General features: G+C 47.0%; 1 protein-coding gene across 1 annotated transcript in view; it reads right to left on the bottom strand.

Moving 5' to 3' along the window:
- Positions 1-19,902, bottom strand: part of LOC115181690 (LIM domain-containing protein 1) — a 32,244-nt gene extending 12,342 nt beyond the window's left edge. Inside the window, exons 1-2 of the mRNA XM_029743526.1 lie at positions 17,812-19,902; positions 6,295-6,396 (exon numbers count right to left, since the gene is read on the bottom strand). Coding sequence (XP_029599386.1) covers positions 6,295-6,396; positions 17,812-19,177 — 1,468 coding nt within the window. The 5' untranslated portion in view covers positions 19,178-19,902. The remainder of the gene's footprint in view (positions 1-6,294; positions 6,397-17,811) is intronic.
- Between the last annotated feature and the right edge of the window lie 328 nt (positions 19,903-20,230).

Genomic DNA, 20,230 nt, shown 5'->3' with positions numbered 1-20,230 from the left:
CTGTTTTCTAGTGAAAACGTTCTTTAATACCTCAAGGTTGATTCTAAGATCTATCTGTCCACTTCTCCAACACCTTTCATTAATTATGTACAAGTCTGTCTATTACTGTACTATAAACACTAGCAAACTAGGAAGACAATCACAAGCGCTATGTGAGAAATGCACAGATCAGATGCCATCACAGCAAAAGAGAATGGACCACATTTCACATGTACTGAAAACATTCATAATACCCATAACCCACTCTTCCTTAGAAAAGCTGTAATGGTTCAACAAGTATGTGAATTTAGATTCATTGAGTTGAATCCTTTCTAATCCTTATTTCCCCAGCACAATAACATATGTCCAATAGGGCCTATAAGTGTTAACTTGGAGGACATTGTTACTCACAGCAATGTCCTCCCTTACCTCAATCACATTTATCAGATGTAGAGTGTGGACACAGGGACAGGGTAGGGTGTTTTAGCTTCACAAACTATCCACCATCTAAGAGTGCCAGCAATAAAACCACAGCAGTTTTCAGATCACTAACGTCACATCCAATCCATGCTTGTGTTCTATAACGACAGAAGATTAGTTGGAGAGGCTGATGTTGTAAGCTGGGTTGGGATTGGTTGGGCTCAGGACACAGCAACAATTACACTTCTGTTCTCACAAAAAAACAACCCACCTCCAGTCTCACCTCAGCCAAAAGCTCTAGTCCAACCCACCTCCAGTCTCACCTCAGCCAAAAGCTCTAGTCCAACCCACCTCCAGTCTCACCTCAGCCAAAAGCTCTAGTCCAACCCACCTCCAGTCTCATCTCAGCCAAAAGCTCTAGTCCAACCCACCTCCAGTCTCACCTCAGCCAAAAGCTCTAGTCCAACCCCCTCCAGTCTCACCTCAGCCAAAAGCTCTCGTCCAAACCACCCCCTGTCTCACCTCAGCCAAAAGCTCTAGTCCAACCCACCTCTAGTCTCATCTCAGCCAAAAGCTCTAGTCCAACCCACCTCCAGTCTCACCTCGGCCAAAAGCTCTAGTCCAACCCACCTCCAGTCTCACCTCAGCCAAAAGCTCTAGTCCAACCCACCTCCAGTCTCACCTCAGCCAAAAGCTCTAGTCCAACCCACCTCCAGTCTCACCTCAGCCAAAAGCTCTAGTCCAACCCACCTCCAGTCTCACCTCGGCCAAAAGCTCTAGTCCAACCCACCTCCAGTCTCATCTCAGCCAAAAGCTCTAGTCCAACCCACCTCCAGTCTCACCTCGGCCAAAAGCTCTAGTCCAACCCACCTCCAGTCTCACCTCAGCCAAAAGCTCTAGTCCAGTGGTTCCCAAACTTTTTATATTCCCGTACCCCTTCAAACATTCAACCTCCAGCTGCTTACCCCCTCTAGCACCAGGGTCAGCGCACTCTCAAATGTCGGTTTTGCCATCATTGTAAGCCTGCCACACACACACTATACAATACATTTATTAAACATAAGAATGAGTGTGAGTATTTGTCACATCCCCGCTCATGGGAAGTGACAAAGACCAGGACCAGGGCACAAATAATAATATAATAATAATCAATCAGTTTGCTTTTATTAAGCCATCTTACATATAAAACCTTATTTGTTCATCTAAAATTATGAATAACTCACCACAGATTAATGAGAAGGGTGTGCTTGAAAGGATGCACATAACTCTGCAATGTTGGGTTGTATTGGACAGAGTCTCAGTCTTAAATCATTTTCCACACACAGTCTGTGCCTGTATTTAGTTTTCATTCTAGTGAGGGCCGAGAATCCACTCTCACAGAGGTACATGGTTGCAAAGGGTATCAGTGTCTTAACAGTGCGATTTGCCAAGGCAAGAAACTCTGAGCGCAGCCCAATCCATAAATCTGGCAGTGGCTTCTGATTAAATTAAATTTTCTCAGGACCGCATGTTGCAATTTCGATGAGGCTCTCGTTCAGATATCGGTAAGTGGACTGGAGGTAGGGCATGAAAGGGATAACGAATCCAGTTGTTTGAGTCGTCCGTTTCGGGAAAGTACTTGCGTAATTGGGCACCCAGCTCACTCAGGTGATTCACTATATCACATTTGACATTTTCCGTAAGCTTGAGTTCATTTGCACACAAAAAAACCTCATACAATGATGGAAAGACCTGTGTGTTGTCCTTGTTAATGCAGACAGAAAAGAGCTCCAACTTCTTAATCATAGCACCAATTTTATCCCGCACATTGAATATAGTTGCGGAGAGTCCCTGTAATCCTAGATTCAGATCATTCAGGCGAGAATAAACATCACCCAGATAGGCCAGTCGTGTGAGAAACTCGTCATCATGCAAGCGGTCAGACAAGTGAAAATCATGGTTAGTAAAGAAAACTTTAAGCTTGTCTCTCAATTTTAAAAAACGTGTCAATACTTTGCCTCTTGATAACCAGTGTACGGTTAAATTTGTTAAGCAAGGCCCCTGAACTCTTGTGTATTTTCTGCATTATGCAATGATGTTGGTCGCTGCCCATATCATTGCATAATGCAGAAAATACACAAGAGTTCAGGGGCCTTGCTTAACAAAGTTAACCATTTTCACTGTAGTGTCCAAAATGTCTTTCAAGCTGTCAGGCATTCCCTTGGCAGCAAGAGCCTCTCGGTGGATGCTGCAGTGTACCCAAGTGGCATCGGGAGCAACTGCTTGCACGTGCGTTACCACTCCACTATGTCTCCCTGTCATGGATTTTGCGCCATCAGTATAGATACCAACACATCTTGACCACTATAGTCCATTTGATGTCACAAAGATGTCCAGTACTTTAAAAACATCCTCTCATGTTGTCCTGGTTTCCAGAAGAGGATGTCTTGCTTAATTGACCCCCCATAAACGTAACGGACATATACCAGGAGCTGTGCCAGGCCCGCCACGTCTGTTGATTCATCCAGCTGTAACGCATATAATTCACTGGCTTGTATGCGAAGCAGTAATTATTTCAAAACATCTCCTGCCATGTTACACGTACCCCAGTTTGGCAGTACCTGCTCTAGTCCACACACACAATACGCTACTCTCCACTTGATCAAATCATGCCAAATCAAGTTCCATTGGGAAAAGTTGGGAGATGACTGCCTAACTGTGTGTCGTGAGGGCACATTTAGACTCAACGTTTGTGAGAAAGGGCCTCTTTATTGAGGGAGACAAAGACAACACTTATTTAGACGCAAATATCTCTAGTCGTGCTGGTATTAAAGGTGCTCCATTCTCTCTGGTCCAAAGTTGTATGATGGACATTTGAATGAGAATGATGGTGCAAAATAAAATTAATGGTGGCAAAAAAATCTTAGGCGTCATGGCGATCAAAACCACTTGCATGTAATTTCTTGTCCAGTGTGTTTTTTTACCTTTATTTAACTAGGCAAGTCAGTTAAGAACAAATTCTTATTTACAATGACGGCCTTGGAACAGTGGGTTAACTGCCTTATTCAGGGGCAGAACGACAGATTTTTACCTTGTCAGCTCAGGATTTGATCTTGCAACCTTTCGGTTACTAGTCCAATGCTCTAACCAATAGGCTACCTGCCGGCCCATTGCTTCCAAGCCACCTAGTCTGCTGATCTGCTCTGAGGCTGAGATATGTAATCCCCCACAATCCTTCACTCTCATTCTCACCTACCCTGGGCTTTAGCATCCTGCTGAAGCTTTACTGTCTCCGCTCACTTTCTGGTTTCGTTGTGCCTTCTAACAGCCCTTTCTCTTGACCAACAGATTATTGTCATAGACTACCCGGAAGCCCACTCTATAGCCCACTTTAGACCTGGAAGTCCTTCTCCTCTTTTACAAACAAGCCCATATCTCCCCTGGGTGAAGGGGAGTTCTAGGGGGTTAAAGGGGGTTGAGTGGGGTTTTGGGCTGCTGTGTGCTGGTGCTTTAAAGAGGCATGCTTGTGACCTTTCTAGAATCTGCTTTAACTGGAACCTTCTGTGAGCGATGCGTCTTCTGTCCTAGACATGCAGCTTGAACTATACTCCTGCCTAACAAAGGATGCACCCCTTGCCTCCACCCCTACCTCCACCCTGCCTCCCCCTGCCTCCACCCTGCCTCCCCCTACCTCCACCCTTGCCTCCCCCTACCTCCACCCTGCCTCCCCTACCTCCACCCTGCCTCCCCCCTACCTCCACCCTGCCTCCCCCTACCCCCACCCTGCCTGTCTCCCAGGCACCTTGAGGAAGGGGGGAGACATTCCCCTTTAAGTATTTTAAGTTCTTAAAGATTCTGTTATGCAACAAAAGAACCATGAAGGTGGTAGAGGGGTTAAGGGGGAGGGAGAGTCTGCTTAACAAGACCGTTGCTGTGTGTGTGTGTGTGTGTGTGTGTGTGTGTGTGTGTGTGTGTGTGTGTGTGTGTGTGTGTGTGTGTGTGTTCCGGCGTAGGTGGAACTTGACAGTGTGTGGTAGGTAGTTCTGAATGGTCCTGCTGTCCTGCCCAGTGCACTCCTACCTCCCTGGATCCAACTGGCATAACACCAGTCTGTGTCCTCTCCTCGGACTCCCACCCCGAGGCCCCCTACGCATGCATTCCTCCCCGGCCCGGTCCCTCTCCCTGTGGAGCCGGCCGCAGCCTCTGTGCCCTCAGATGGAGAAGGGTGTGGGAGGTATGCAGGCAGAGTGTATCCACCTAGCTCCCCCAGTTTAGACCCCACCAGCCTCCCTAACTCTCTCCCTTCCGTGGCTCTTCTTTTTAGTGCCTCACACAGTCACACTCTCTCTCTCTCTCATACACACACAAGCACATGCACGCACATACACACACAAACGGTTGGGAAGATAAAGGACAACACAGGGTGTGTTAATCAGCGATGGTAGAGCATGAGCTTTCAGGTCAGGGGTCAGGAGGCCTCACACTGCCCTCTAATGGGCATGGGCAGAGGTCACAGATCATCTCCACAGGGGGATTTTAATTGGTCGATTCATCTATAGATACCAGAGCAGCAACCATCTAGACAGGATGGCTCTGGAATCCCTCTGAAGTTCTAGTAAGGAGATCACAGTGAAAAGACAGGGCCAAGCTCATTTATGGGAGAAGCCAAGGTCAGGGGAGGTGAGGAGACAGACAGGCAAGGGCAGGGGGAAGCAAATTTGTTGCAGCCAGGGAACCATCCAAGCTGAACATCACTAAATCAGTGAGACACTGAACCATAAAGTTGGTGAACTACTGAATCACATCGATTGATTTGATGAATCAATGAGCCACTAAACTGCATCTGCGGTGATCTAGCTTCATGTCCCAGGGTCTGTGTGTTCTGATGTGGATTCTCTTCTCTTTGTGTGGGCTGAATGAGAGACTGACACACCCCGAAACTAAACACCACAGTTCCTTGGTTGTAATCATGGAGCTGACGGTGTGTGTATATATGTGTAGTATTGTGCGTGTGTGTGTGTGTGTGTGTGTGTGTGTGTGTGTGTGTGTGTGTGTGTGTGTGTGTGTGTGTGTGTGTGTGTGTGTGTGTGTGTGTGTGTGTGTGTGTGTGTGTGTGTGTGTGCCTGGAGCGGGGGATGAGTGTCAGAGAGATGATGTGACAGTTCCATTTAGTTGAACAGGAACTCAGCATACAATACAACTCACAGCAACATGATCTGACATGAGCTACATGGGAGCCTGTTCAACACACTGGGTGGACTAGGTCAGGGTTTCCCAAACTGGGTCCTGGGGCCCCCACGTCTGGGTGCACGCTGTGGTTTTTGCCCTAGCACTACACAGCTGATTCAAACTACCAACTGATCATTACGTTTTTATTATTTGAATTAGCTGTGTATTGCTCGGGCAAAAAAACAAATGAGCACTCAGAGTCACCTAGGACCGAGTTTGAGAAACCCTGGACCCTAGGTGACTGTGTGTGTGTGTGTGTGTGTGTGTGTGTGTGTGTGTGTGTGTGTGTGTGTGTGTGTGTGTGTGTGTGTGTGTGTGTGTGTGTGTGTGTTCGCACGTACTTACATGCATGTACACAGAAGGTGAGGAAAGAGTGAGGGAGGCAGGTTGGGTTTGTGTATATAGATCAGTAGGTTTGGGGGGTGGCTGACGTGGTAGTGGTTGTGGTCATGGTAGTGGTTGTGGTCATGGTAGTGGTCGTGGCCAATGGCGCGGTCTCCTTAGAGGCCGATTTTTAGATGCCGTCCTCTTGGCCGCAGAGACAACATGTTGCTGTTTTATAGCTAATTTCCTGCAATTCTACACATTTTGCCATGAGGCAAAGAGAACATTTTTACAGTTTTAAAACTAGTTTCCTGCAATTTTACACATTTTGTCATGGGTCTGAAAGACTGTCGTAGTACTTACTGCAGGCGCTGCAGGTGAAGCAGACATCATGATAGAGGCTTCCCATAGCCTGGCAGGCCTCAGTGGCTCCGTACACCGCCTTGTTACACTTCACACAGCTCCCTGGAACACAACACAACAGCCTTGTTACACTTCACACAGCTCCCTGGAACACAATACAACAGCCTTGTTACACTTCACACAGCTCCCTGGAACACAACACAACAGCCTTGTTACACTTCACACAGCTTCCTGGAACACAACACGACAGCCTTGTTACACTTCACACAGCTCCCTGGAACACAACACAACAGCCTTGTTACACTTCACACAGCTCCCTGGAACACAACACGACAGCCTTGTTACACTTCACACAGCTCCCTGGAACACAACACGACAGCCTTGTTACACTTCACACAGCTCCCTGGAACACAACAGCCTTGTTACACTTCACACAGCTCCCTGGAACACAACACAACAGCCTTGTTACACTTCACACAGCTCCCTGGAACACAACACAACAGCCTTGTTACACTTCACACAGCTCCCTGGAACACAACACGACAGCCAGGTCAGAGACATGAACTAGAGGTAGAACGATTATGATTTTTTTTCAACGCCGATACCGATACCGATTATTAGAGTGCCAAAAACCCGATACCGATTAATCGGCCGATATATTATATATATATATATATATATATATATATATATATTGTAATAATGACAATTACAACAATACTGAATGAACAATGAACACTTAGTTTAACTTAATATAATAGATAAATAACATCTATTTAGTCTCAAATAAATAATGACACATGTTCAATTTGGTTGAAATAATGCAAAAACACAGTGTTGGAGAAGAAAGCAAAAGCGCAATATGTGCCATGTAAAAAAGCTAACGTTTAAGTTCCTTGCTCAGAACATATGAAAGCTGGTGGTTCAATATTCCCAGTTCTTCAATATTCCCAGTTAAGAAGTTTTAGGTTGTAGTTATTATAGGAATTATGACGCGTCGACTTTCTCTATACCATTTGTATTTCATATACCTTTGACTATTGGATGTTCTAATAGGCACTTTAGTATTGCCAGCCTAATCTCAGGAGTTGATAGGCTTGAAGTCATAAACAGCACTGTGATTCAAGCATTGCTTGGAGCTGCTGGCAAACGCAGTAAAGTTTGAATGAATGCTTACGAGCCTGCTGCTGCCTACCACTGCTCAGTCAGACTGCTCTATCAAATATCAAATCATAGACTTAATTATGATATAATAAACACAGAAATACAAGCCTTTGGTAATTAATATGGTCAAATCCGGAAACTATCATTTCGAAAACAAAAAGTTTTTTCTTTCAGTGAAATACGGAACCGTTCCGCATCCCTAAGTCTAAATATTGCTGTTACATTGCACAACCGTCAATGTTATGTCATAATTATGTAAAATTCTGGCAAATTAGTTCGCAACGAGCCAGGCGGCCCAAACTGTTGCATATACCCTGACTCTGCGTGTAATAAACGCAAGAGAAGTGACACAATTTCCCTAGTTAATATTGCCTGCTAACATGAATTTCTTTTAACTAAATATGCAGATTAAAAAATATATACTTCTGTGTAATGATTTTAAGAAAGGCATTGATGTTTATGGTTAGGTACATTCGTGCAACGATTGTGCTTTTTTCGCAAATGCACTTTTGTTAAAACATCACCCGTTTGGTGAAGTAGGCTGTGATTTGATGATAAATTAACAAGCACCGCATTGATTATATGCAAAGCAGGACAAGCTAGTTAACCTAGTAATATCATCAAACATGTGTAGTTAACTAGTGATTATGTGAATATTGATTGTTTTCATAAGGTAAGTTTAATGCTAGCTAGCAACTTACCTTTGCTCCTTGCTGCACTCGCGTAACAGGTAGTCAGCCTGCCACTCAGTTTACTTGTGGAATGCAATGTAATCAGCCATAATCGGTGTCCAAAAATGCAGATTACCCATTGTTATGAAAACTTAAAATCGGCCCTAATTAATCGTCCACGCCGATTAATCGGTCGACCTCTAACACACTGTGCCACCATCATGTACTTGGGCACCACTACTGTCTCAGTCATAAGCAGTTGTCCTGTTAGAATAGAAAGTTAGAATTGTACGCATTCCATAACACAGATAAAAACATTCTGATTAAGAGGCTGGATCCATAACAAGTAGCCTGATAAAACCAGACACAAACAATGGAATGAAAAAAGCCTAACAACAGTCAAAGGAAATGAGTTAGCCATGCTGTATCATTGAAAGGGGAAATATATTCCAATCTGCTTGTTTGGTTTGGCTCTGGGCTAGAGGAGTCTGTCACATGAACACAGTGATAAAAGACCTGTTCCTACCAAATGCTGCTCCCTGCACACACTGCTGCTAGACAGACGGCACGCACGCACACACACACACACACACACACACACACACACACACACACACACACACACACACACACACACACACACACACACACACACACACACACACACACACACACACACAGACGCACACACACACACACTGTTCTACACACTTTAGCCAGACTGAAAGATACACACACAAACGTCCCTTTCGCCCTCCCCCTTTATAGACCAGCAGTCAGACAGGACAGGAAGTGAGAGGTTGGTAGTAGAGACAGACAGACAGACAAGAGAAGGAAAGAGAGAGAAAGGAGTGAGAGAGAAAGAGGAGAACGGGATAGAAAAGTAAGAGACTGTAATGCAAGTTGGAGAGCTGTCCCAGCTGATGTGTATACCTGTGGTGGGTGAGGTTCAGTAGTTCATATGGGCCAACTGTGATTGGGTTGTCACCCAGAACATGCCATGTCTTAATCAATGCATCATGTTGGGTCTTCACAGCCAGTGGTTTGTTCTGTCATCCTCTTCAATCATGCATGTGCATGCTGCAGTGCATAGCAACGCACACACACACACAGCTAATCATGCACTATAATCCAGTCAGCAGACAGGCAGCGGAGGTGGAAAGTTCCATAGACTGATAGAGTGTGAGAGAGCGAGAGAAAGAACGAGAAAGAGAGCAAGAGAGAGTCCAGTGAAAACAGAAAGAGTTTGTGTCATGTGTCTCTGAGGTGTTTTGTGTGCTGAGGTCTTCTGACTGAGCTGAGAGGTCGGCAGTGTGCTGAGAGAGATGTGGTAACAGAACAACATGAGCCCACAGCAGCATGGCCTGGCACTGTGCTGAAACAACAGTGTTACACACACAACATTGCCCAGGGGGACGAAGACCACGCCAGGCACAGTACCACCTCGCCTGGCCACTCACAAAGAAGCTTCTGTCTCTGGCCTGCTCTCCTGCAGACAGACATCCCCAGGCACTACGTCTGTGCGCCTCCTCCCCTAACCCCCTAACCATTTGCAACGCATCCACAGACGAGAGACAACATTAAGTTCACCTCTTCATACTGTAACACAATATAGAGCTATACACAGTTTATTAGGTACACCACCCCATTCACGAAAATGGTTCGCTCCTACAGATAGTGGGTGACGTGGCCGTGGCTTGCTATATAAAGCAGGTAGACAGGCATTCAGTTAGTTTGATCGAACGGGCAAAATGAGTGACCTAAGCAACTTTGAGCATGGTATGATAGTCGGTGCCAGGCTCGCTAGTTCCAGTATCTCAGAACGGGCCGGCCTCCTGGACTTTTCATGCAGGACAGTGTCTAGGTTTACAGAGAACCACACGGGGTTCCACTCATATTAACTAAAAACAAGAAGAAGTGGCTCCAGTGGGCACGGGACCACCAACACTGGACAACTGAGGAGTGGAAAAACATTTCCTTGTCTGACAAATCCCAGTTCCTGTTGCGTCATGCTGGTGGCAGAGTCAGGATTTGGCGTAAGCAGCGTGACTCCATGTACCCATCCTGCCTCGTGTTAATGGTACAGGCTGGTGGTGTAATGGTGTGGGGAATGTTTTCCTGGCACATGTTAGGTCCCTTGAAACCAATTGAGCAATGTTTCATTGCCCCAAAGAATTCAGGCTGTTCTGGAAGCAAAGGGGGGTCCGACCCGGTACTAGATGGGTGTACTTAATAAACTGAACGTACACTGAGTGTACAAAACATTAAGAACACCTGCTCTTTCCATGACATAGACTGACCAGGTGAATCCAGGTGAAAGGTATGATCCCTTATTGATGTCACTTTTTTCATCCACTTCATTCAGTGTAGATGAAAGGGAGATGACAGGTTAAAGAAGGATTTTTGAGACACGGATTGTGTATGTGTGCCATTCAGAGGGTGAATGGGCAAGACATGAAAATTGAAGTGCCTTTGAACGGGGTATGGTAGCAGGTGCCAGGCACATCGGTTTGTGTCAATAACTGCAACACTACTTGGTTTTTCCATGCTTAAGAATAGTCCACCACGAAAGGACATCAAGCCAACTTGACACAACTGTGGGAAGCATTTGAGTCAAAATGGACCAGCATCCATGTGGAACGCTTTCAACACCTTGTGGGGGGGGGGGGTTCAACCCATTATTAGGAAGGTGTTCCTAATGTTTAGTATACTCAGTGTATATACCTAATTGAATCAACATCTCCTGTTAACTACAACACAGTCCTCTAGTCTGGCTTTATAACCTGTGACTGGCTTTAAGCCATTTGTCATGCCTATTATGACTCTACCTCTGATACTGTAACACAATACAGGAATTCCTCTGATACTGTAACACAATACAGGAATACCTCTGATACTGTAACGATACAGGAATACCTCTGATACTGTAACACAATACAGGAATACCTCTGATACTGTAACGATACAGGAATACCTCTGATACTGTAACACAATACAGGAATACCTCTGATACTGTAACGATACAGGAATACCTCTGATACTGTAAAACAATATAGGAATACCTCTGATACTGTAACACAATATAGGAATGAGCTATATATACACCTTATTGAATTAACCCTCCCCTCAAAATGACAATAAACCACTGTAGCCTACAGCACAGCCGCATTTACCTATCCCCTTATATAACAATGTATGGAGATTAAAGGCCTACATCTCTCATCATGTGTTCCTCCGTCCTCTCCTCTCCTCTCCTCCAAACCATCTTGCCTCAACCCTGGAATTCTAGGTTCAATCCATCATTAGACAGACTGACAGACAGTCAGTTCTACTGTATGGACTCAATAGGGTTGGGTTTGTTTATCACAACTTTGGTTTTACTTGGTGAAATTTCAAAACAGAGAATTGTATGATTTTCTACCAGAGTTGAAAGTCACAGCTGTTGTTTGTAATGCACATGCCATTGAAACTGTAGAATGCACTGAAAAGTAAGAGGGCTACATAAACAACCAAACAAACTGGTTCCTGTTTAGGACAAAATTCTTAGGTAAAGAAGCAACATTTTCCTCCCTGATTACAGTCCCATATTCCAAAACCCCTGTGATTTTATAGGGGAGTGCTTTCTTTAAGTTACGAGGGCATGGGTGAGGGGGGAATGGAATCAAAACACAGAGCCAAAATTTCACCCCCCTCACTTCACCCCCCAAACACCAGCCCAGCAGTCAAAACGTCTGCCTCTACTGCTTCCCAATGGCTCACAACAAGCCTCTTCATTTACCTCCACAATCTCTGACAGGAACCTGATATTATGGTAGTTGACTTGTCATGTTAGAAGCCAAATAAGACTACTGCACTTAGTAATAGTTCTTATAGTAGTACTAGTTTGTGTGTGTGTGTGTATCATATGGAAGTATTAGAATCCAAGGCTAGGACATTATGAAATCACATCAACACTGGTCCCACCCAAAACAACAGCCTAGCATCACAAAAACATTCTCTCACTACACTAACACACATTTACTTATACAACCAATCAAACACTGAAGCAAGGCCCCAGGCCCAGACACAGAGAGAGATAACGAGGGAGGAGAGAGAGATGCACACACACACACACACACACACACACACACAAAGGCTTCCTGCCGGACTTGTCAGGGGTACAGATTGAGTGCCAAAGCAGAAGCCAAGACACCCTGGGAAGAGTTAAGGTAAACTGTCCAGTCCACAGACAGACTACAGCCTGATAGGAGAAGGCCATCCTTAATCACAACACAATACAAAGCACTCAACCTCTACTATCTGTGTGTGTGTGTGTGGGGGGGGGGGTCCCCTCCACCCTCTGTCCTGTCCCACCACTCACCCTTCCTGTCTGACCTCCCACCCATAAATCTATTCTCCGCTCTGCCTCTTTCCCTGCTCTACCTCCCTCTCGCTCTCTCTCACAGCCAAAGACGCGACAAAAGGTTCTATAAATTAACCTGACGTACCTTCTGCTAATCTAATCATTTATGAAACTAAGTGTGCTCCCCACCCGCTCTTTATATTCGTCAGCCTCGTCCCGTCCTCCAGACATTCCTCTGTGTTCCCCCGGTGCAGCCGTTTGGCACCACACTCAGTTTCCCAGAACATCCAGCTGCAGCTCTGCCAATCAGAGCAGAGTGTGTATGATATGAGACCCCAGCCCTAGCTGGCTGGAACTCCCTAGGCATGGATCTGAAATGGCACCCTATCCCCTATACAGTGCACTACTATATGGGCCCTGGTCACAAGTAGTGCACTAAATAGGCAATAGGGTATCATTTTGGAAGTGACCCATATGAGCCTTTAGGATGGCCACACTAATCACCCTTTTACATGAACCTACTAAATCACTAGGTATATGCCCCCAGTTTAAATATGGCTTACATACTTAATACTCTATAGTCACACTGGTCAATAATATACTGTATCATACAAATTAGGCAATCCTTTAATAAATGACACCAAATATTGAACTGATAACCCTGGAATAGAACATCATTCCCATAGTATTATGGTTCTTCATTTAGCCATAGTTTAGCTTGGTAGAGAGGAGTAACTCAACACAATCTGGCCTTAATGACCATGTACTCTTATAATCTTCCCCCGACACAGCCACCCCTCGGAGCCTGGTTCCTCTCTACGTTTCTTCCTAGGACCCTGGCTTTCTAGGGAGTTTCTCCTAGCCACTGTGCTTCTGCATCTGCATTGCTTGCTGTTTGAGCATCCAGACCTATGGATCAGGCTGAGAGAATACTCCTCTCCTTTCAGTGGAAAAAGCAGGTCAGGGATGGAGCTTCTCTTTCAGTTCAGTATGTAGACCAGGCCAGGAACTGCATCTGTCTGGCGCGACAGCATGACGCAGAAAATGAGTGTGTGCTGGGTGTGTGTGCTGTGAGCGTGTCAGCATTACAGTATTGTCATACACAAACGTTCTACCATCTTCCACTGCGGCCCCCCACAGGAATCTCTATAACATGTTAACATGTGTGCTTATGAATCTGTGTGGGTCTGTTCAGCATGACAGCGACATGTCCCAGAACATCTTCCCTTACATACTGAATGAGTGGACCCATGGGGGGCTGGGACGGGAATTACAATCCTGACTGACGTTCCTCGTTCCTGCAGGAAATTCCTTTTACGTGGTGGCAGTGAGATGCTTTATGACCGCTGGACAAGTGCACGCTATGTGTTCCTCTCTCTCTCGTTGTTCCTCTCTCTCTCGTTGTTCCTCTCTCTCTCGTTGTTCCTCTCTCTCTCGTTGTTCCTCTCTCTCTCGTTGTTCCTCTCTCTCTCGTTGTTCCTCTCTCTCTCGTTGTTCCTCTCTCTCTCGTTGTTCCTCTCTCTCTCGTTGTTCCTCTCTCTCTCGTTGTTCCTCTCTCTCTCGTTGTTCCTCTCTCTCTCGTTGTTCCTCTCTCTCTCGTTGTTCCTCTCTCTCTCTCGTTGTTCCTCTCTCTCTCTCGTTGTTCCTCTCTCTCTCTCGTTGTTCCTCTCTCTCTCTCGTTGTTCCTCTCTCTCTCTCGTTGTTCCTCTCTCTCTCTCGTTGTTCCTCTCTCTCTCGTTGTTCCTCTCTCTCTCGTTGTTCCTCTCTCTCTCTCGTTGTTCCTCTCTCTCTCTCGTTGTTCCTCTCTCTCTCGTTGTTCCTCTCTCTCTCGTTGTTCCTCTCTCTCTCTCGTTGTTCCTCTCTCTCTCTCGTTGTTCCTCTCTCTCTCTCGTTGTTCCTCTCTCTCTCGTTGTTCCTCTCTCTCTCGTTGTTCCTCTCTCTCTCGCTCTCTCTCGGCTGGACGTCCCGTTTTGATGACTGGCCTTGCCTCAACATACCGAACCCAAGCTTCCATGTGAACTAAACTTTCTCCCAAATCAACATTGCCATTCACACACAAGTCTTAATAATGACTGTACATACATAGTAGTACATACTTAGGACAAGGAGTTAGAACCTTGTCATAACCTATGACAACCAGCATCTGTAGTTTTTCCTGAAAGGGTCATCTGGTGAGGAGGAAAAACTCCTGGCCTTACCCACAGGACATAGTATACTGTACCCATATTTCCCATGGGTACCGTGTCAGTGTGAGTAACAGGACTAGCCTGGAACTGGGCTCTCAGTGCAGAGTAATAAACACCTTGTCAGCAGTTTCTAACTGCAGCACACAGAGTACAGGTCTGGTACAGTACAACAGTACAGCATATATAGCTGGGGGAAAGACAGCCAAGCACTTATTTTCTCTCCCTTATTTCCAGATAACAATTTCCAGAGAGCACGCAAACTGGGTGCTGCGTGGCACTAGCTTAATAAAAGGAGCAGAAAGCAATGCTCTTGGGCCTTTTACGAATCTGTTTCTGCTGACCAGTTGAATTCCTCCTCCTGCCCTACCTCTTTCTCTCTTCTCCTCCTGCCCTACCTCTTTCTCTCTTCTCCTCCTGCCCGACCTCTTTCTCTCTTCTCCTCCTGCCCGACCTCTTTCTCTTCTCCTCCTGCCCTACCTCTTTCTCTCTTCTCCTCCTGCCCTACCTCTTTCTCTCTTCTCCTCCTGCCCGACCTCTTTCTCTCTTCTCCTCCTGCCCTACCTCTTTCTCTCTTCTCCTCATGCCCGACCTCTTTCTCTCTTCTCCTCCTGCCCTACCTCTTTCTCTCTTCTCCTCCTGCCCGACCTCTTTCTCTCTTCTCCTCCTGCCCGACCTCTTTCTCTCTTCTCCTCCTGCCCTACCTCTTTCTCTCTTCTCCTCCTGCCCTACCTCTTTCTCTCTTCTCCTCCTGCCCTACCTCTTTCTCTCTTCTCCTCCTGCCCTACCTCTTTCTCTCTTCTCCTCCTGCCCGACCTCTTTCTCTCTTCTCCTCCTGCCTGACCTCTTTCTCTCTTCTCCTCCTGCCCTACCTCTTTCTCTCTTCTCCTCCTGCCCTACCTCTTTCTCTCTTCTCCTCCTGCCTGACCTCTTTCTCTCTTCTCCTCCTACCCGACCTCTTTCTCTCTTCTCCTCCTGCCCGACCTCTTTCTCTCTTCTCCTCCTGCCCGACCTCTTTCTCTCTTCTCCTCCTGCCCGACCTCTTTCTCTCTTCTCCTCCTGCCCGACCTCTTTCTCTCTTCTCCTCCTGCCCGACCTCTTTCTCTCTTCTCCTCCTGCCCTACCTCTTTCTCTCTTCTCCTCCTGCCCTACCTCTTTCTCTCTTCTCCTCCTGCCTGACCTCTTTCTCTCTTCTCCTCCTACCCGACCTCTTTCTCTCTTCTCCTCCTGCCCTACCTCTTTCTCTCTTCTCCTCCTGCCCGACCTCTTTCTCTCTTCTCCTCCTGCCCGACCTCTTTCTCTCTTCTCCTCCTGCCCGACCTCTTTCTCTCTTCTCCTCCTGCCCGACCTCTTTCTCTCTTCTCCTCCTGCCCGACCTCTTTCTCTCTTCTCCTCCTGCCCGATCTCTTTCTCTCTTCTCCTCCTGCCTGACCTCTTTCTCTCTTCTCCTCCTACCCGACCTCTTTCTCTCTTCTCCTCCTGCCTGACCTCTTTCTCTCTTCTCCTCCTGCCCGACCTCTTTCTCTCTTCTCCTCCTGCCCGACCTCTTTCTCTCTTCTCCTCCTGCCCGACCTCTTTCTCTCTTCTCCTCCTACCCGACCTCTTTCTCTCTTCTCCTCCTGCCCGACCTCTTTCTCTCTTCTCCTCCTGCCCGACCTCTTTCTCTCTTCTCCTCCTGCCCTACCTCTTTCTCTCTTCTCCTCCTGCCTGACCTCTTTCTCTCTTCTCCTCCTGCCCGACCTCTTTCTCTCTTCTCCTCCTGCCCGACCTCTTTCTCTCTTCTCCTCCTGCCCGACCTCTTTCTCTCTTCTCCTCCTGCCCGACCTCTTTCTCTCTTCTCCTCCTGCCCGACCTCTTTCTCTCTTCTCCTCCTGCCAGACCTCTTTCTCTCTTCTCCTCCTGCCTGACCTCTTTCTCTCTTCTCCTCCTGCCCGACCTCTTTCTCTCTTCTCCTCCTGCCCGACCTCTTTCTCTCTTCTCCTCCTGCCCGACCTCTTTCTCTCTTCTCCTCCTGCCTGACCTCTTTCTCTCTTCTCCTCCTACCCGACCTCTTTCTCTCTTCTCCTCCTGCCCGACCTCTTTCTCTCTTCTCCTCCTGCCCGACCTCTTTCTCTCTTCTCCTCCTGCCCGACCTCTTTCTCTCTTCTCCTCCTGCCCGACCTCTTTCTCTCTTCTCCTCCTGCCCGACCTCTTTCTCTCTCACTCTCTCCTTTTCCTCTTTCTTTCTTCCTCAATGCTTTTCTCATCTGTAGATCAGCCCCACCAAACATGTGCTCTTTCACTTCCACTTCCCCTGTTGCACACATTGGGCACAAATGTTATATTCAATAGTTATTTCTGCATTAAAAGGGAAGAGAGTAAATTTACTCGTAACCAGTTATATATTCATCTGTACTTAAACTAAACAAGAGACTGATGTCATGTATCCTAGGGCAGCTACAGGCTACATGGAAAAACACTAACAGGTGCTGTTATTCAGTTGTCATTGTCTGTATTCCCCAGACTGTGGCTGCATCAAAAGGTGGGTGTGTGTGTGCCTGTGTGCCTTTGTGTGTATATGGATGCATGTGTGTGTGCGAGCATGCACAGGGCGGTTTAGAGCAAGAATGTGCAAGCCCGGGTCTGTGCTCGGCCATGTGATATTATTTGGAAAGACTGAGTAAAACAGCAAAACACATGACAAGAGAATGGATGTGATCGGGGAGAGAATGGATGTGATCGGGGAGAGAATGGATGTGATCGGGGAGAGAATGGATGTGATAGGGGAGAGAATGGATGTGATCGGGGAGAGAATGGATGTGATCGGGGAGAGAATGGATGTGATCGGGGAGAGAATGGATGTGATCGGGGAGAGAATGTCTGTCTGTCTGTCTGTCTGTCTGTCTGTCTGTCTGTCTGTCGAGTTCAACACTGAACAACAGTATCTGCCATGATGATCAGAAACATACACACAGACAGAATTACCGCTAGGATGCCCTCACAACTATTCCACTTGATCTGGCATGAGAAAACCAACACATACACAAAGACAAGGTTAAATGAACGAGGTGAAAAGTTTTGAACAGTGGGCCATTTTCGCACTGTGACCCACACAGAGAAATAGTGAATTTGATTAAAGAGAGACACCAGGTCGATGAAAATGTCAAACTAAGCTTACCGAAGAAGTCTGCCTTTGGCTGGGCGTCCATCTCCTTCTCCAGACGCTTGGTCAGGGCTTCTAATTTGATCTCGGCGGCAGACGGCCCCTGCTCCGGCTGGACATGGAGAGTCTGGCAGGGCAGTTTGAGAGACTGGGGCTGGGGTTGGAGCTGGCAAGCCTCACCACCAGAGGACAGCTGGCTGTCTAGGCCAGAGGGCACATCCACCCCCATGGCCACTTGCCTGCCCTGGGCCTGGCCTACACCTTGACCCTGGCCAAAGCTTCTAGAGACACTGGTTCCAGAGGGAGAGGCAGAGGCAGGGAAGTAAGCTCCAGTGGTGGCTTTGGGCTGGGCTGTCTCAGATGGGGGTGCAGGTGGGGCTGGGACAGCCACTTGAGCAGGGGTGGGGCTGGGGGTGAGAGCCACAGGACTCTGAGAGAGCCCATTCTGGCCTAGATTTCCCTGGTTGGCGGTTGGTCTTGGGGCCATGGAGGGTGCTGCTGAGTAAGGGCCTGTTGGCGGTGTAACAGGGGCAGGTTGGGGAGACAGATGCTGGTACAGGTCAACACCGCCAGTGAAGGCACTCAGAGGGAGCGGTGCTAACAGGTCTGGGTTCCCCAAGCTCCGCATCCAGTCTGCTGCAGCCCCAGCATCAGCCACCATGGGGGGTCTCTGCCGCACTAGTAGAGTGGCAGCCTTGCTCTGGTGCAGTCTAGTGGGGCTTGGAGATGGTAGGCTGTCGGAGAAGGAGGGAGATGGTGAGTGGTGTGGGGGCTGCTGAGATGGGCTGCACATAAGCCCTGATGATCCACCAGGGCTGGAAGAGTAAGAGGCCCAAGTGCCAGAGGGACTGGCAGGGTGAACAGAAGCATGTGTGCGTGCGTTCCCTGGGCTGGTGGGACTCAAGGCGTGGTGGTAAGAATGCGGCTCAAAACGCTCCTTGTTATCATAATTGTTTCCGTAGCTGTATGGCTGTTGACTGGGTGAATGGTGTTTCAGAACGTCATAGGGCGCGTACTGACTCGCGGCACTGGCGGTGCCTGGCATAGGGCCAGAGAGTATGGGAGGCTTGGCAGCAGCTTCTCCTGCCTGTCTGTAGCTATTGATAGGCGGCCTGTCTTTGGTGTAAAACGTGCTGTCTGCCGCTCTGTTGTGACCCCCGTTCATTCTCACTGCCAAATTGTTTTTGGCAATTTCCTCTTGCTGTTTCTGTATGTGGATTTTTGTCATTTTGGAGGCAAAAACCCTCCTAGTTTCTTCAAAGTCGGAGTTGTTCCCTGCATCCCTCTTCATTCGGAACAACCCGTCCCTAGATGCCTCATACATATTGAGGTCTTCTAAAAATTTACTTGCCTCAAGATCCAAATCGTCGTATTTATCCATCTTGAAGTGAATTACAAAATGTGTATAAACTATGATCTGATTTAAGGTTCGAGCCACAACTTTCACAAAAAAAACGTTCTGTCCAAAATAAAATAAAAAGTATGCTAGCCAATAAAAACAATGTTAACCACAGTAAACAACTGAAACGAAAGGATTAAATCCAAACCCTCGTCACTCCCAAAGTAAAATATTACCAGTCTACTGTCCAGTCCAGGCAGCGGAGAGAGAGCACTGTCAAGCGGTATTCTGACGTGGAGATCCCGACACGAAGTTAAAGTACAGTTTCTCCCGTAATGTGTCAGCTATCCCGCGGAAGCAATTATGCCTAGGCCTACTCCGGAATGGATAAAGATCCGAATAATAGCGAGAAGAAGCTCCGTTATCTCCTCCGTGAGCCAGCTGACTCTGCTCGCAACAGGATACTGTCTGGTTATAAAGTCAGATCAGATAGCCTACGACCCCAGCCTGCGCCCCCTTTCCGAACTTCACTATGGCGCTCACTGCCGAAGCCTCCATTCAAAAAACGTTGTTTGCAACTTTGTAGCGAATGCATGAGTTCCAAACTTCTCCCGCAAGTTGCTAAACAAATTCCAGTGGGGTCCTATCACAACGCTAATTTAGCTCACCAATAATTGAACAGTTATTACAAGTGCGTACGGCAAAATATACTGAACTAAAGCAAACCTCTTGGTCCGAGTGTGGATAGTGTGGAGTCGACCGTGGGATTAGGGAGCGCTGTTTGTTTTTAAAGGCGCAGTGTTCACTTCATTATGGGGTAGATTTTGAGGCACGATATCCGGACCCCCAGATAACTCAAGGCACATAGCATAGCAAACATTTACCTTTAGGCTTTTAATCACACATTGTTTATTGATATACTTACTGTATACCCACAATCTCTTTGGCTACCTTGTTGGTGCAGAACCAACTGAATTAAAGTTCATTATGAATCAACAGTGTAATAGCTAAGGAATCATGCAGGGTTACAAAGTGTGATTTGCAGTCTAAATTAGTCCCTAAAAAAAAATTGGCCACATATGGTTATTGTGGATT

Source organism: Salmo trutta, chromosome 3 (assembly GCF_901001165.1).
Source record: "Salmo trutta chromosome 3, fSalTru1.1, whole genome shotgun sequence".
NCBI lineage: Eukaryota > Metazoa > Chordata > Actinopteri > Salmoniformes > Salmonidae > Salmo > Salmo trutta.
Note: the sequence above shows the minus strand (reverse complement) of the source record. Positions and strands in the feature narration are given on the sequence as shown.